At 42.7% G+C, this 16,892-nt stretch overlaps 3 protein-coding genes across 3 annotated transcripts in view; 2 read left to right on the top strand and 1 right to left on the bottom strand.

Moving 5' to 3' along the window:
* Nucleotides 1-275: 275 nt before the first annotated feature.
* ALDOB (aldolase, fructose-bisphosphate B) lies at nt 276-3,304 on the top strand (the record flags this gene model as incomplete). Its single annotated transcript, XM_079548131.1, has 8 exons — nt 276-387; nt 669-880; nt 1,129-1,183; nt 1,333-1,493; nt 1,718-1,801; nt 2,275-2,449; nt 2,625-2,824; nt 3,209-3,304. 8 exons carry the CDS (start codon nt 276-278, stop codon nt 3,302-3,304), a joined length of 1,095 nt encoding a protein of 364 aa, XP_079404257.1.
* Nucleotides 3,305-5,687: 2,383 nt separating this feature from the next.
* Nucleotides 5,688-6,400, top strand: MRPL50 (mitochondrial ribosomal protein L50; the record flags this gene model as incomplete). The annotated part of the gene is made up of 2 exons (XM_079548098.1): nt 5,688-5,779; nt 5,910-6,400. The coding sequence occupies 2 exons, from the start codon at nt 5,688-5,690 to the stop codon at nt 6,301-6,303; spliced, it is 486 nt and encodes a 161-aa protein (XP_079404224.1). The 3' UTR covers nt 6,304-6,400.
* Nucleotides 6,401-9,264: 2,864 nt separating this feature from the next.
* The window catches only part of PLPPR1 (phospholipid phosphatase related 1), a gene marked incomplete at both ends in the record, with an annotated part of 64,405 nt that continues 56,777 nt past the window's right edge, over nt 9,265-16,892 (bottom strand). The window contains 3 exons of the mRNA XM_079548443.1: nt 9,265-9,297; nt 11,247-11,378; nt 12,953-13,129. Of these exons, the coding sequence (XP_079404569.1) occupies nt 9,265-9,297; nt 11,247-11,378; nt 12,953-13,129 (342 nt within the window). The remainder of the gene's footprint in view (nt 9,298-11,246; nt 11,379-12,952; nt 13,130-16,892) is intronic.

Raw genomic sequence — 16,892 nt, 5'->3', positions numbered from 1 at the left:
TTTAGTCTCCAAGCAAATCTGTATAAAATACACAGTCATTCACACCTTCTGATTGACTAAGATATGTTTAGATGTGGCTCCTGCTCTTCCCTGTTCTGATTTTGCCAGAGATACAAGAACAACTCACTAGATTTCTGCACATATGTCTTCAACAGCATGGGCTGGACAAGCACAAAGCTTCCAATAGGCATACTCAAGGCTAGTGTCTAAGGTGGACTGTTTGTTCAGTCTGTCCTCATCTTATAAATGCCCTTTTTTTCCACAGATAAGTCACCATGACCCACCAGTTCCCAGCTCTATCTCCAGAGCAGAAGAAGGCTCTTTCAGACATTGCTCAGAGGATTGTGGCTTCAGGAAAAGGGATCTTAGCCGCAGATGAATCAGTCGGTGAGTTATGAAAAGCAATCAATTTGCAATACCCAAGACTTTTCTCTTTATTTTGGTTCATCTTTGAATTCAGTGGAGTAAATAAAAAACATTTAAAAACTGTTAACTGATCAGGGACAGCTCAGCTACCCGGAGCTGCATCTGAAGCAGCAGAAGATGACAAACTGTGTATTGAGGAAAGCTCTACACTATAGCCCAAGTTCTTTCTATTTACTGTATATGGTGGCTAGGAGGGTAGCAAAGCCTGATACATTTGCCTTGCCCTTTGGCAACTTTGTTAGGTACCATGGGAAATAGGCTGCAGAGGATCAACGTGGAAAACACAGAGGAGAATCGTCGTGCTTTTCGAGAAATCCTCTTCTCTTCTGATGCTTCCATCAGCAAGAGCATTGGAGGAGTGATCCTTTTCCATGAGACACTCTATCAGAAAGACAGCAGTGGAAAGCCATTTCCAGCTATCATCAAAGAAAAAGGGATGGTGGTGGGAATAAAGGTGAGTTACATCCTTTCATGCTAAAAGAACTCTTAGGTTATCCACTACAGCCAAATCCATATTGCCATTTATATCCAATTCAATTCTGTTCTTCCCCTTTGCTGCACCTCTTCCTCCCACCCCTTCCCTCCCTTACACTAGTAGTGTGTTCAGCCCCGTATTTCACTCACAGTCAATGTGCAAAGGTAGACCCGCTCTGGGTCACTTCTGTCATTTTGTAACCCTTTGTATTTCTGCTGTCTCTTCAGCTGGATGCAGGCACTGCACCTCTGGCAGGAACAAATGGAGAAACCACCATCCAAGGTAAGGTGAGATTTCAGAAGCCCCAGCTGTGAGTGATACAGTGAAAGCCATGGTGCGACTCAGCAGGAGATGCAGCCATGGCTGGTGTCACTGCATGTTTCACAGCTGTATCCTATCCCCTCAGTGAAGCACTGTTCTTTCATCTGCAGGACTTGACAAACTGGCTGAGCGCTGTGCCCAGTACAAGAAAGATGGTGCTGACTTTGGCAAGTGGCGTGCAGTCTTGAAGATCAGTAGCACAACACCCTCTCAACTTGCCATCCAAGAGAATGCCAACACCTTGGCACGTTACGCCAGCATCTGCCAGCAGGTATCTACCCTCCAGAAAAATTTCTTGAGATTCTGTTGCCCCTTCCTTGCTGTTCCCTGTGATAACAGATGAGAGATCTTGAAAGGCTGATCTCTGGGGGGGTTTTGGGAAAGATGAGGATGAAGGGCAGTAAAGCAAGAAGAAATACCACCAAACACAATACAGATGGCAAGTAGAGTTTTTTCTTCCACACTTACAAAGACTCCCATGTTTTTCTTCCTTAGAATGGCTTGGTGCCCATTGTGGAGCCAGAAGTCTTACCTGATGGTGACCACGATCTCCAACGCTGTCAGTATGTCACAGAAAAGGTAAAGAGATTCCTTATTCTCTGCTTGCCCTCACAAATCACTAGTTATTCTTACACAGAGTTTGTATTGCTCTCAAGCATTTTTAAAGAATAAGTTCCTTCAAAACTGCACCACATGAATTCACATCAAATAATTAGCAAAAAGCAAACTTGCAGTAGAATCCATGTTTTGGATTTCCATTCAAACTCTCAATATAAACATTCTTGACCTCAGAAAGATACATAAAGTGCTTTAATCTTTTGTTCAGTACCTCAGTTGCAGGGACAACCCTTGCCAAAACGAAAAGTGGTATTCTGGTACTGCAAAAGTTCTCCAGGGCTCTCTAGGACCGCACCTCCTGTAATAAATTCTAAAAGAAAGTGAGATGTGATTTGATCTTCTCACGCTTCCAAGGAATAAGTTGTCTTTCCACAGCAGGTTGAGGTAAAGATTTGAAGACAGGTTTGTATTCAATCCTCCTTTTCAATCATTAGGTTCTGGCTGCTGTCTACAAGGCCTTGAACGACCATCATGTCTACCTGGAGGGAACACTGCTGAAACCTAACATGGTGACAGCTGGGCATTCCTGCCCCAAGAAGTACACCCCTCAGGATGTGGCTGTAGCAACTGTCACTACTCTCCTCCGCACTGTTCCTGCTGCTGTTCCTGGTGATTCTTGAGTAGTTCTTATAGTAAAAAAAAACAAAAACACAACAACAACAAAAAAACCTTTCAGTTTTACTAGACTTGCTCCTACATGTGATACGCTGACTTCTCTGTCATAGTCAGTAAGTGTGGCAGATGGAGCAACCTATTTCTAAATCTTGAGGCCTCTGTCTTTCAGGAATCTGCTTCCTGTCTGGAGGTCAAAGTGAAGAGGAGGCTTCTCTCAACCTGAATGCCATGAATCAGTCCCCTCTGCCTAAGCCTTGGAAACTGACCTTCTCATATGGGAGAGCTCTGCAAGCCTCTGCCCTGGCAGCATGGCTTGGCAAATCAGAGAACAAGAAGGCTGCACAGGAAGCCTTCTGCAAGCGGGCTCAGGTATGAGGCCTTGATACAGAGAAGTGCTGCTTAATTTGCACCAAAGTTGTTGTTTTGGTTGGTGTGACAGAAGCCTAATGCAAGAAGCAACAAAGGTTGTTACTAGAGGCAACAGGATGATTTTGTTTTGTAAAGTGGATTTACAACTACTTTGTGTTGGTCTGAAAAAATTGTTCCCCTTTCTGCATAACCACGTGACTCCCAGAGAGATATCCCTGGGAACTGCCTTGGCAGTGCCACAAAACTAATCTAGCTCATACGTAACATCGGTGAATTCAGAAGTTGACTGATTTTCCCCTATTTATGCCCTTTGTTCATTCCTACTATTGTTCTACATCTCTTTCTCACTCTGTGCTATTGGGTTTCCCTCCTTTTCTTTTTCAGATTAATAGTTTGGCTTGCAGAGGACAGTATGTCACATCTGGGAAGAGTGATGCAGCTGCCACACAGTCACTTTTCACTGCCAGCTACACCTATTGAAAGCACAGGAATCTGCATTTGTCCTGTCCTTCTCCACAAGGTGGAAGATGCTCAGAAATGAAAGAAAAACAAAGCAACCTAATTTCCCTTTCCCTGAACAAAACTGGAAATGGATTAGTTTACTCTCCTACCTTGGCTTCCACGATTTACAAAGGGGATATTCTTTTTTTCACTTACACTTTCAAAAAACATAATTCTTTCCACGCAAGAAACATCTAACACTGAATCACAAATCCGCTCTCCTAGTTTAAACTTAATTCCCAGAGTAGTAGTAGTTCCCTAGTAACTCAGATAGATACCCCCATTATCTCACTTTGCAGTCAAATCCTGAATTATAGAACCTATGTGTATCTTTAGTTGTGTGAATAAAACAATAATTAAAATCCAATATAACTCACAAATCCTTATTTTTTTTATAAATCTTTCATTCTTTTTCATGCCTCTGTGGTTCTCAGCAGCACCATAAACATTAAGACAAAGTGTTGCTGTTGCTGAGCTTGGGAAATCCTGCAGAGGTCTAAATGAAATAAGCCAGTAATGATAAAACTGGAGATGTTAATCCTGCTAACTGAAGACAGACACTGAGAAAAGCTCAGAGTGTATGTGAGAAGCTCTACACTAAGCTAAATAACACTGCCATGAAAAGTTTATCCTTCCTAGAGAGAAACATGCATTTTGTTTGGCTTGACAAGGCTGCCAGACACTGAGTTAGGGTAGCATAAGAAATGTGAGGACTATTTTCCTTGGTGCTATTATTGTAAAATTTTCAGAGCAATCAGCCATAAGCGTGCAGGGAGGGATTTTGATCACAGAATCACAGAATGGCCAGGGGTGGAAGGGACCTCAAGGATCATGAACCTCCAACCCCACTGCCACAGGAAGGGCCACCAACCTCCACATTTAATACCAGACCAGGCTGCCCAGGGCCCCATCCAATCTGGCCTTGAACACCTCACCTCTAGGGACAGGGCATCCACAACCTTTCTGGACAGCCTGTTCCTGCACCTCACCACTCTCGGTAAAGAACTTAAGCTGGCTTAATTTGAGTAATTTCTACCCATATAGCACAATTTGAATAATTATGTTGATGTTGAAGGCCCACCATTTGACCTGTGATATGTTGTCACGTACTTGATAGTGATGCTAAGCTTTCTGCAAGTACAATTACACAGCTATTACGAAAAAAGTGCTAAATGTTGTGAAAAATAAAATGTAGTTCTATTTGCTGTACAGGTAGAAACAGCAGAACTAAAGTAAACAAAAGAATGTTTGCCAGGCAATATAAAACACTGATCACCTGATAAGATCCTGGGGCAGTCCACCAACCTGTGAAGACCACACAAGCCTGAAGGTGCTCATTCCCTCTTAGAAAGCTTATTCCTTCAGCTGGAAGTGGGGGTCAGAACTCCACCTTCAGGCTCACCTACCTGGTAATGGAGGTGAGGCCACCCAGAACCCAGCTTGCGCAGCCACAACCTGGTGCTCTGCTTGTCCCAGCCATTGGGACCTACTGCTCTTGCAGCAAAGAAAGCAGGTGAATCATTTTCCTGTAACTTCACGGTGCCCTTCCTGTTAACAGCCACCCATTTTAAAGGCAGTACATCACAGAGATCCAACCACTGAGTAATCACACACTCACAGAATTGAGGCATTGGAAGGGACATCTGGAGATCCCCCAATCCAACTCCTTGCTCAAGCAGGCTCCCTATGGAAGGTTGCACGGGAAAGCATCCTAACAGGTTTTGATTATCTCGATAAAGAGACACCACAACCTCTCCAGGCAGCCTGTTCCAGTGCTGTGAATTCGTGCGTGCATTCATCCCATCCTGACCATGGTAAACCAGTAATATACGAACTGAGTGACTTGTCAGAAGGCACTCAGGCGCCAGCAGCAGGGACAGGCACAGCACCTCTCTTCTGGTTCAGCTGTGGTCCCTTACATCTCCATACACCTGAATTCCAACAAGCTCTGCTCACAGAGAGCAGCTCATTGCAGCACGGTGCAAAGTGTGGAAAAGGCATCCCCTGAATCCAGCAAAAGACCCTCTCGCCCTTTCGAAAATGAGCGCCTTGGCTTTGCCAGGTAACTCCCGTTTGTGCGGGGGACAGCTGCCGTGCACACTGCGTGAGACGCAGCTGAAGTGACATCTTGCGCCCCGACACTTCTTTCTGACTAACGCACTTACGGCCAGGACAGATCAACGTTCGCTGCACCGACAGTTGTTTCTCGCTCTTATAGAAAACAGCCCGCAGGACAAACCACGGCGAGAGCACTGGAGCAGCACTACGGCTCCCATCAGGCACGGCGGCAGGTGGCGCTGACGTCATTTCCGGTCAAGAGTAGCAACGTCATTTCCGGTCGGGGGTGAGGCTTCTTCGCAAGATGGCGGCCGCCACAGGGCTGCTGGTGGTCGGACGGCGGTTGAGGATGGGGCTGGGCCGCACGCCGCTTCGGGCGCTGTGGGGCGGCCACAGGTGAGAGCTCGGGGCTGCTTCTGGAGCTGGCGGTACGCTCCGCCGTTGCAGGCAGTTGGCTCTGCTGGGAGGTGTTTTTAAATGTCTGGGCACAGCTTTAGTGACTGAAAATACTTTTCTTTAATGCCAGCAGGAAGGAGGACAAAGAAGTAGGAGAAGACAATGTAATTCCTCAAGAAAAAAAGGAACCCAGCCTGATCTGTCCCCCGCCACGTAGCAGAAAGTATTTTCCTCCAGAGGACATACAGAGCATCCTCGAGGCTCGTGTCAAGGAGATTTGTGGGCCATCGCTTGCTGGCAACTGGCAGCAGACGTCCCTGAAAGACAACAGGCTGAAATATCGGCTCCTGGCTCAGCTTGCAGAAGAACTTGGTCACGCTGTGCCCAACTCACAGCTCCACCTGATGTGCAGTGCGCAAGATGTCCTGACTTTCTATAGCACTCCTGTGAAGGATATGTCAAAGTTTGATGAGCTGTGTGCTGCAGAACTGCCCCCAAACTTGAAGATTGCCTGGGAACGGTGAGACCGGGAAGCATCACTGCACTTTGGTTGGATTCTTAAGGCCAAATTGTGGGGCTGGAGCAGAACCGTTTCATTGTTATATCAACCTGATATGAATATCACCAATAAAAATGCATCCATTTGTCTTCAGATTCGTTTCTTTTTATTGTATACTGAAAAAAGTGGAAGTTGTACTTAATGAAATAGTGTTGTGATGCTTAACAGCTGCAGGTCTAGTGGGGGTAATTAAAGTGATGCTGCTCATAAACGTCTTTCATTCCGAGCCGTGTAATGGGATTCAATGAGTGTGTGTTGCTCTGTTTTGTGATGCTGTTTAGCTCAGTCACCAAGACTAGGCCAGCAAATTCTTGGAGAAGGTGTGGGGATGTATGCTGGCATCTTCGCTGTCCCCTCCTTTTGCCTTTCTGAGAATCAAAGTTGTGTTAGAAATGCTTCTAAAACCCATCACAGACATCATCTTAAAATAGAACTCCACTTGTTCTACTAAAAATTAGTATATGAACATAGTGATTGCCAGGCAGAGCTCTGAAACCTGTTTGCTCTGTAACAGTGAACTCTCAGCAGCCATCAAGGTAGCTTCTGGCATTCTTCTGTGACCTAGTTTTTGTATTCTAAGTTCTGCTGGCCCTTGTAGCAGCTATTACTCAATGTTAATTTCTCTTTCACATACTAGAAGGAGCCAGGAGGAACAAGAAGAGTCCTGGGTACACCTGCGGTACTGGCCGGGGAGCAAGAGAGGCCACAGCCATCCAGCAGGATCACTTGGCCCTAGCATGCAGCTCAGCTACAGCTGCCAGTTGCATTACATAGGCCAGGTTTGCATGAAACTTCATGTACTTCCAAGAACTGTACATCCACTTTAAGGTGATGCAATACTGATGAAAAGCACAGCATTGCAATGTATTTATTTTAGGCCATACGTCTTAACTAGAGACTGTGGAAGCCACTGTTAGGTCTCTGTACAGAAGCTGCCTAAACTTGCTGTAAATGGCACACTGAGAAAGTTGTGCCTCTGAATAAAAAACCCAAAAAAACCCATGGACCACATCTGCAAAAAATGAGATACAGAATATAACTGGGTTTATTTTAGTATTCATTTCCCCTGCTAGCCCTTTGGAGCATAATGAGGTGCTGCTGACTGGGCATATCAGATGGAGTATTCTTTGCTGATGATCTTCCCTAATGCCATTATCTTCCTAAGACAGCAGAACCAGCCAAGTTTATTCAGCAGTTTTCCCCCAGTTTGAGGGAATTTGGATCAAAGTTGTAGTGAAGGCCCCAGAACACTTCCTGTGATTCCTCATGGTTCTGTATGGCCCAAGTCTGATCCTGACATTCCTAAGACTGACCCAGACAGCAGACATCAGAAGAGTCATGAGAAAATACCTACATGGACAAATTACTGCATGACAAGACACAAACATACATCCCATGTTTTCTTTGTGCAGCAATGTACAGAAGAGGCAGAAACCACACTACATATTTTTTTTTTTTTTTTTCATCTGTTTTGGAAAAAAATATACAAAAAAAAGCGAAGAACCAAAATGGAAATGTGAGGTAAACATTCCAGTAAAAGTACAGACAGAGGCTCCATTCTTTAAAGGAGACACACAGCAGTTATCACCATGCTAGAAGGATGAGATGCAGGAAAAGCCTAGAAACAGTGAGACATCATGTAATGAAGCCTCTGCCCCAGCTCTCACCATGATATATGCATTCTTTTTGATCTCCCCCTGCCTCCCCCACCCCCAATTATCTCTTTATTCCTTAAAGAGTGTTGCCGAATTTTGAGATAGCTGTACAGATAGAAATTCTGCATGGCAGTATTTACAAAAATGCAGAATGCTACTACAGACTGTGTCATTTCAGGTATTTAAATTTTTTATTTTATTTTTTTAAACTCACCAAAGCCTGTCAGTGAAAACAACATTGTCAGGGCACAACTGGCTCAATGCTGAGGCCAATCTGAATACTCAGTAATGCCACTTCACAGAAGATGTGGCATCACCTTTCCCTTGTATCAGTGTTACCTCATAAATCTATGATGAAGTTATGACACACTTACAGCGCAGCCTCCGCTCCACAGTGATGGCTGTATATCCCCATAGTCAGTTCCTGAAGCCAGGTTCCACTGGGAGCTTAGGCTGGGCCTAGGGGAGGATCTAGGGACATGTTATAGTCAGCTCACATGCTATCAGCTACTACTATAAATTTTCATGTCCAGTCTGTCTATATTGCAGACTGGATACGCCACTTCAGTTATTCTTCAATAACTAGCACAATCACTCACACCAGAACAACCAGGCTCTGATTCAGTCAGATACTTAAGCATACATCAGATCTGCCAAGTTTGGAAGCTGCACGGCTAGCTGAAGTCTGTGATGCTAAGGCTTGCTTAAGTAGCTCACTGAATCAAGGCTGGATGTTTACTACTTGTTAGTTTGGGTTAGATTTCTGATCATCATTATTTTCATCTGAGTTAAATATATGTAATTACTTCAGAGCTTACCAAGATCAGAATCTGACCTGCTGGTTGAAGCATTTTGTTATGGTAAGAAAAGGTAAAAGTGAATTTTTTCTCAAGATATATTAATTCAAAAATGAAAAAAATCCATGTACAAATATCACATAACAACACCAACAATTCCATAGATGTAATTCCTCAGTGCACACTTTAAACAAGAAAAGGTTTGGTTTTTTTTTTTTGTTTGGTTTTTTTTTTTTTTTCTTTTTTTTTTTCTTTTTCTATTTTGATTTTAAATTCTGGCATAATAATATTAAAGCTGACAAAAAATCAGGGCAAGCTACATCACTTCCTCATACAAAAAAATGTACAAAACATTAGCTTCTAACTAGACATAACATAATACTGATCATCACAGTCTGACACTTAGTAACTGTGTGTCTTGAAGTATTGTACTGGAGGGTAATAAAAAATAGCTTCTGCTGCCAGTCTTCCATCTCAAGTCACTTCAGTCATAGAGGCAGAGTGATTCTGCAAAGATGAAAACACAGACACATGAGCACTGGTACATGTCACTTACATATGTTGTGTGGAATGAATGAGAAGGCCCTTCACCAAATGCAGAGATGTGACATTTGTCACCCAACCAGCGTAGTGCTTTAGAGGAAGAAATGGCTGCAAATGTGACTGCTGTCTGTTGCGAGCTTATGACAGGCAGCTTGAACTGAGCCCTGCTCCTGGGCTGTGAACACTCACTAGCTGTTCTGCAAAACAAGGTGCCACTTTTTCCTGGGAATTTTCAAACTGGACTGAATTCTGTCCAGAGGCACACGTCAGTGTGGGTTCATAGCACTCCTTACAGTCACGTAGCTAATGCCATCTCATGTGCCTATCCTCAGTCACTAAGAGTCTGTAAACAACATAATGTCATTTCACATGTTTGGCTTTGTGTGATGTGCGTGTGTAGATCCTACAACTCAATGTTAGGCAACTTACAGAGCTTAAAACCATTAAAACCATTAAGAAACCTTACGTGGAGGGTAAGTATGGCAAAACACAGGCAGACACAAAAGTCCTCTTTGTGTCGAAACAGACAGTGCTGATTCTTGGAAGCCAGTGTCCAGGAGCTTGGTAGCAGCATTGGTTTGTCCTCAAATCACACTGCATCTGCAGGTTTTGTGTGCATGCAAGGAAAACACGAGTGGGGACAGATGCAGAAATCTCCAAGAGAAGGATATTCCCTATGTCAGAAGGAACACTAACAAGCAGCCACTCCAGGGATTAATTATAATAGCTTCTTAATGGCTTCAAAGTAGGATCATATTTTTCTTCTCTTTCTTTTTTTAACCCCTGCCTATTAGGTGTATGGTCATTTAGAAACCGATACCCTGAATCAGACAAAATTACCTTCTTGATTAGAGCGCACGTCATCCGTTAAGGCTCAGTCCCTACCTGCACCTCTCAGTCCAGAAGCTATAAATAGATGACTAGACAAAATTTTTCATAATCTGTAAATGCTTTTACCTTTTCTGTCATATACAGTGCAGTATAGAAGGATTTTGTTTCTGGACTGCAAGTCCACCAAGAGAAAATTTGATGCACAATCATTTGAAAGTCTTCCAGCAGAGTTTTGCTACAAGTCAATCACAACTGACTATTCAATTAAGCAAATTTTTTCCAAGTGTTAGAAATATCTTTTCCATTTTCTTTAAATGATTATTTTCAATTAATTTGCCAAAGGTTTGACAAAAGATAGTACTAACCTTGCCACAAACCAAGCAGACAGCTAATGCAGGAAGTACAATTTAAAGGACAAACTCCACAAGGGCATTTCAGACAACTGATGAACTACAATTCCTCCTTGTTCCAAGGAATTCTTGGCTGATGGCATTTGCTTGTTTGTTTTGGGAAGGTTTCATTTATGCCAACACAAGCTATCCAAAGTTAGCTGTTTAACAACAACATCATCAGTGATCATAATTACACTAGCTTTTTTTTTGCAAACTTGAGAGAAAGTTAGCTTCTTTGATGGCTTAGATAGAAAACAGTATAATATTTCTTAATTTAGAAGTTACTGAGCAGTAATAAGGATAAAAATCTAATTTTTATCCTCACTGGACAGCACAAGTTATCCTCGAGATTATAAATCTTAAAGTAAATCTTTAAGACATCCCAAAAGCATTCTTAAGTGTGATTACACACTTATCTTTACTTTTCTCTCAGTTTACTGTTCTAAGCAAAACTCTGTTATTGCACAGAAGGCATGTGAAATCCTACCGATTAAGTTCTGGATGTGCAAGAGGAGAAGAAGATCTACAGAATTTGGAGGCTCAAAGGATAAATGCCTTTAAAAAATCTCCCCTGATGCATATTCTCATTGTTCAGTGGGCTTAGTATTAGGAATGAAATCAGCTCCAGTTTTTAGTCTGCCGTATGGAAAATACACTTTGTGATGGTATGGGTGAGAGGATTTACAGTACCTGTGCACTCAGTGTCTCCAGAGGACTTTCAACTCTTGGAAAAGCCATTAATGGCATTCCTCGTGGGTCTTCAGGCTTCGGTTTAGAAGGAGCTCCATGGGTGCCCTTAAAGTTATGGACAACACATATCCCCTGCACAATGTGAAAAATGAAGACAAGCATAATGAAGTCAGCATGTGTTGTTCAGAGAAGTAACTCACAGCAATTCCCACCCAGGTCTCTCAACTGCAAGTTCTTGCACATAACTTCACCTTGGGATTTTGAGTAGAGGCATTGTCTGTCTCAGTCGGCTGCAGTGCACTGACTGTCATAGTTGGCCTTCTGGGTATCTTAGTAAAAGGGTTCATCCTCTTGGCTGAGTCATTCTCAGCTTTCTTTTGTTTTATACAGCAGACTCCCATCACGTCTGCTTTATCATCACAAAATCTAGGACTAGGTTGTTGCTGCACTGTCTCAACCAAATAATCCCTTGAGATTGTGACTTCCAATTCCAAACATTAAAAACAGCTCATTCAGTCACTAGTCATTCCTCACATCTGGATGGCAACAAGCTCATTTAGCACCACGCTTGCATAATTCCAGCACAACTCCTGCAATGTTCATCCTACAAGGCCCGCCGTTGTGCATGATGATACCAGTAAGGCCTCACCTTACACATATTTGCTTAGGGTTTAGGAACAGAATGGAAAGAAGGCATGCAGAAACTCATACATCTGCTGCCAGAGCATATCCTGCAGCCAGTTCCTTGCTGGCTGTTTTTTGCTGCTCTTTAGACCTGACTAAGGAGTAGGCTGCAGCCTGGGTGAATGGTGATCGTAGAGTATACAGAGAAAGAAAATGTTTGTAGCTACACAGTGGATGGTTTTGAAGGATATAGCTTTTAAATGGAATTATGAACATTTTGTTCTTTTGTAACAGTGGGAATCACCTTGAGTACTGTGTGGGGTAAATCCTCAGCAAGAGATCCCTCACCATGCAAAGCACACCACACAATCAACAGTGGAGTAAGTAATGCTCTAAGTCTAGAGGAGGACACTGTTCCAAGATTCTGAGGAAAGGCTACTGATGGCATGTTTTAATACATGTGATTATCCTAATGAACCAATCAAATCACAGAATCATCAGGGCTGGAAAAGATCACTAAGATCATCTAGTTCAACTGTTAACCAATCACTGCCATGTTCACTATTTAAGTAGTTCTGTCTCCAAGGGAGTTTCTCCTGACTTTCCTTTCTATTGCACTTCTTCTGTGGTCAAAAACAAAGAGGAAAATGAAGACTACTGCTCAGAACCCCAGAAAAACGCTGTACCCTACATTTCTGCCCATAGAAGGTCGCCAGCAGTTTAGCAATATGTGAGGGAACGAGTCTCAAACATTCTGCCTCTCTTTGGACATTAACTGAAATCCTAAACCATTTTCAAAGCATTTTTCTGGGAAAGTCATGTGAAAGCATGGTCAGTTAATTAAAATAAAATAATCTTGAAATACACATGAATACACAAATGTCATCATATTAGCCTTATTAATTAATATCAGCTTGATTTCATATTAGAGTTTTCTCTGATGACACACTCATGACAAGGGGCTAGAATTAATTCCTAACAATTAGTTTAATTAGCTCCAAGAGACCACAGGAGAGGAGCAATATTATGTTTATTTCAAACACATACTTCTAAAAGGAATGGGGAAGAATTGATAGGCTTACCAGAAACAAGGCGACTGCACTTCCCAGGATGAAGCCTGCGATCACATCTGAACAATGGTTTCGATACTCGGAAACTCGATTCAGCCCGGTGAGGAATGCAGCACACAGGGTGCCCAGGCACAAGACAGGTTTGGCTAGCCTGCTGCTCTTTGTTTTAATTGTGCTTGTGATGTACATCTGAAAGAAGTACGACCAAAATTGAAAAGGAATTTGGCACAAAGCTTTTTTTTTTTTTCCTTCTAGTCATATCATAATTCAGCAGAGATGTGACAAAATCCACGGTTCATGAATAAAAGCCTTGAGAAATGGAGGAAGAGATTTATGATAACTCAGCGAATACTCTCAGGTAAATAAAACAGGTTCTGAAAAGTGATGTTTCAGGATGTAAAATATCCAATCAACTGTATTTACTATGTATTGGATTTCTGAGCTATTATGTACAGCTCAGTTTCACTGTCTTGACCTTTTTAAGCACTTGCTCAAATGGCAGCAAATATGTGCTGAATGTAAATGACAAACAATTCCTGCAGAACTGTGATGAGAACATAGTGGAGCACCTATTCATGCCACCTATAGCTTTCTAAGCAGTAGTCAGGTTAAGAAACAGATTCTTAGCATTAAGAGGAACCACTACAGACATTTTCTGCAAGGCAAAATGAAATTTAGAATAAAAGAAAGGTTTCTTTCAAAGCAGAGTTGATTATGAAAACGTAATTCTAGCGCACAAAGTTTCACTACGCTCACGATGTTGTTTAGTGAATTCGACATGTTTTAAGCAGTTAATAATTTATTTTAAGTGCATTTTGAAAAAACAAGCAAACAAACAAACACAACAGAACAGTAAAAACTTGTGTCACAATTAGTGGCTAGTCATTAATTCCAGAGCCTCAAAATGCTGAAGATAAGCAAATTGAGTCTGATGAGAAAAACAATACAATAAGATCATTTTCATCAAGCACAGGTACCTACAAGAACGCCAAAGATTTGTTAAGGGCAGGCTGACAGAGCTGGCTGTTCAGCCTGGAGAAGAGGAGGCTCTGGGGAGACCTGAGAGAGGCCTACCTGTATTTAAAGGGGGCTGTAGGGAAGAAAGGGACAGAATCTGTAGCAGAGTCAGTTGTGATAAAACAAGGGGAAACAGGTTCAAACTAAAGGAGGGGAGATTTATCACTGGACCTGAAGAAGTTTCTTTACAATAAGGTTGGTGAGGCTTTGGCACAGGTTGCCTAGAGATCTGGTGGATGCCCCATCTCTGTAGCCATTCTAGGTCAGGCTGAACTGGACTCTGAGTACCTGATGGAGCTGTAGGTGTCCCTGTTCGTTCAAACTGAAATGATGTTTCTCAAGGCCACCTTGTCCATTGCCTCCTATATATCCCTTTCTTCTGCTCTACTATATGTATTATTTCATTTAAACTTTCTCCCTGTCCTACTTTTTTTCCTCTTTCTCACTATCTGGTCTATCAAATGCCTCTGGTGCTGGCTTCCCCTCTCTGGCTGGTGTTAAACAAATTAGCCCTAAGACCATTACAATATGCTACCTTTAGATGTGGGCACTGACCTGCTGGTACATAGTACATGTATACGTATGTACATATGTATATGTACATACATACATAAAGGAGCAGAGCAACTGACCAGTGGGGTATATCTGCTCGTACCTGGACAAAACTACTCTGCCAGCTGCCAAGCAACTGCACTACTGAACTTTTAACAGCTGAATTTGCTAGATCTCTGCCTGAGGAAATGAAGTCTTCTAGTGAACGCATCAGATAAATGTGAATTCAATTTGTGAAGTGGAACATTATATAAAAGAACTGAGATGGGACTAAGTTACACTGAGGGCTCCTGCTCCCTTTGTTTCTCCAATCCGACGTGGGAATGCACACACCTTGAAATGACAGCTACCAAAAGACACTAGGTGGCAATCTTGCCCCAGTTTTGCCGGTAGCTTGAGCTGAGCCTGACCAGCACTGAAACTCACGTTAAAGCTTTTCTTTGGAAACAATAGGGAAAAAATATTATTTAAGTGAAGAGCCGCTGTGTGAATAATTACTGCCCCATCCTTTCACCCTGTTCATTTCTTCCCGCAGAGGCCACTTCAAATGAGCAATTCAAAGATTGCTTTCTAATTCCCCACCAAAGCACTGTTGCAATTTACAACATCCAAAGGAAAATAATTACTTCCTTAAAGCAAGAATGCAGCCCTGCTGTGACAGCTGCAATCTCCAGCTAGAGAGATCAATTAATCCCTGCTTATTTTCTTAAGGCTAAGAGATGAAATGATGTTTAGCTTACTCATGCTAGAATCATAGAACTCTTCGGGTTGGAATGGACCTTTAAGATCATCTAGTTCCAATTCCCCTGTTACAGGCAGGGACACCTCCCACTAGTCCAGGTTGCTCACTACCTGCCCTTATAAAAAGACACTCCCCAGCTTTCCTGTAGGCCCCTTTCAGGTACAGGAAAGGTGTTATAAGGTACCCCTGTGCCTTCTCCAGCCCCAGCTCTTTCAGCCTGTCTTTGTAGGGGAGGTGCTCCAGTCCTCTGATCATCTTTGTGCCCTTCCTCTGAACCCACTCCAACAGCTTGATGTCCTTGTGTTGGGGCCCCAGAATTGGATGCAGTACACCAGGTGGGGTCTCACGAGAGCAGAGGGGCAAAATCACCTCTCTCAACCTGCTGGTCATGCTTCTCCTGATGCATCCCACAAGGCCTTCCCTCCCACAAGCTCATGTCGAGTCTCATCAGCCAAAACCTCCAAATCCTTTTCCTGAGAGCCATTCTCCTTCCAGCTTGTATCTGTGCTGGGATTGCCCTGACCCAGGTTCAGGACCTTGCACTTGGCCTCGATGAACTTCATAAGGTTGGCATGGTCCCACTTCTCAAGCCTGTCCAGGTCCCTCTGGAATTTCTTCTCTCTAGCATGTCGACTGTACCACTCAGTTTGTGCCATCTGCAATTTCACTGAGGGTGTACTCAATCCCACTGTCTGTGCTGCCTACAAGGATGTTAAATAACACTGGTCCCAGCACTGATCTCTGAGGAATGCCACTCATTACTGGTCTCCACTTAGACACTGAGCCATTGAACACAACTATCAAAGTGTGACCATCCAACCAATTCCTTATCCAGTGAGTAGTCCATCCTGCAAATCCATTTTTCTCCAATGTGGCAACCAGAATGTCATGCAGGACTCCCTCACTAATGTGGGAGTTTCATTACTACAGATGGGATGTCACCTAAAGCACTCAAGATTCACACATCTTGGCAGGAAAACATAAACTTGTAGTAAAGAGAACATTTTTAGCAATGAGGATAATTAACCATGAAAACAGACTGCCAAGGGAAGTGATAGATTCTCTATCATAAGAAGGGTTTTAAACGAGACAGGCTGTTTTTTCTGGATCTGTGCTCCAGTTCATCCACAGATCATCAAATGAGCTTGGAAATTACTGGGTGAGATTCTTCATTTTGGTCAAAACTTGGGATCAGTGTGGCTTTAGCTTTATTGCTTTAGTCCCTAATGCAAAGACACTTTTTGAAGATTCTCACAATATGTTTGCCCCTTCAGTTTTTCAAAGCCTTATGTAAGAGCCCAAAATCTCAGTGAAAATTGCTTGAATTTGATTTCCTACACGCTATAGGGTGTTTGATAAATTCCCTGGACTACTATCTATGAGGTAAAATTATTTACAAAACACTACATGTGAAAATGAATTGTTTGATGTGTGTGTGTATGGGGAGAGAGGGGAAGAGGAAATGAATATAAAAAGATGTGAGGAAAGGAGAAAATTGATATACAAAAATAATTAACATATGCTTTATCTATATAATTTATTCAGCTTCCTTAGTGTATTTATCAGCACTCTCAAGCGATGTATTTAGCAACGTGCAATGTGTGATAGTAGCATTCATCCCGCATCTCCCATCTATTTTCA

This window comes from Tetrao urogallus (genome assembly GCF_951394365.1).
Source record: "Tetrao urogallus genome assembly, chromosome: Z".
Taxonomy (NCBI): Eukaryota; Metazoa; Chordata; class Aves; order Galliformes; family Phasianidae; genus Tetrao; species Tetrao urogallus.
Note: the sequence above shows the minus strand (reverse complement) of the source record. Positions and strands in the feature narration are given on the sequence as shown.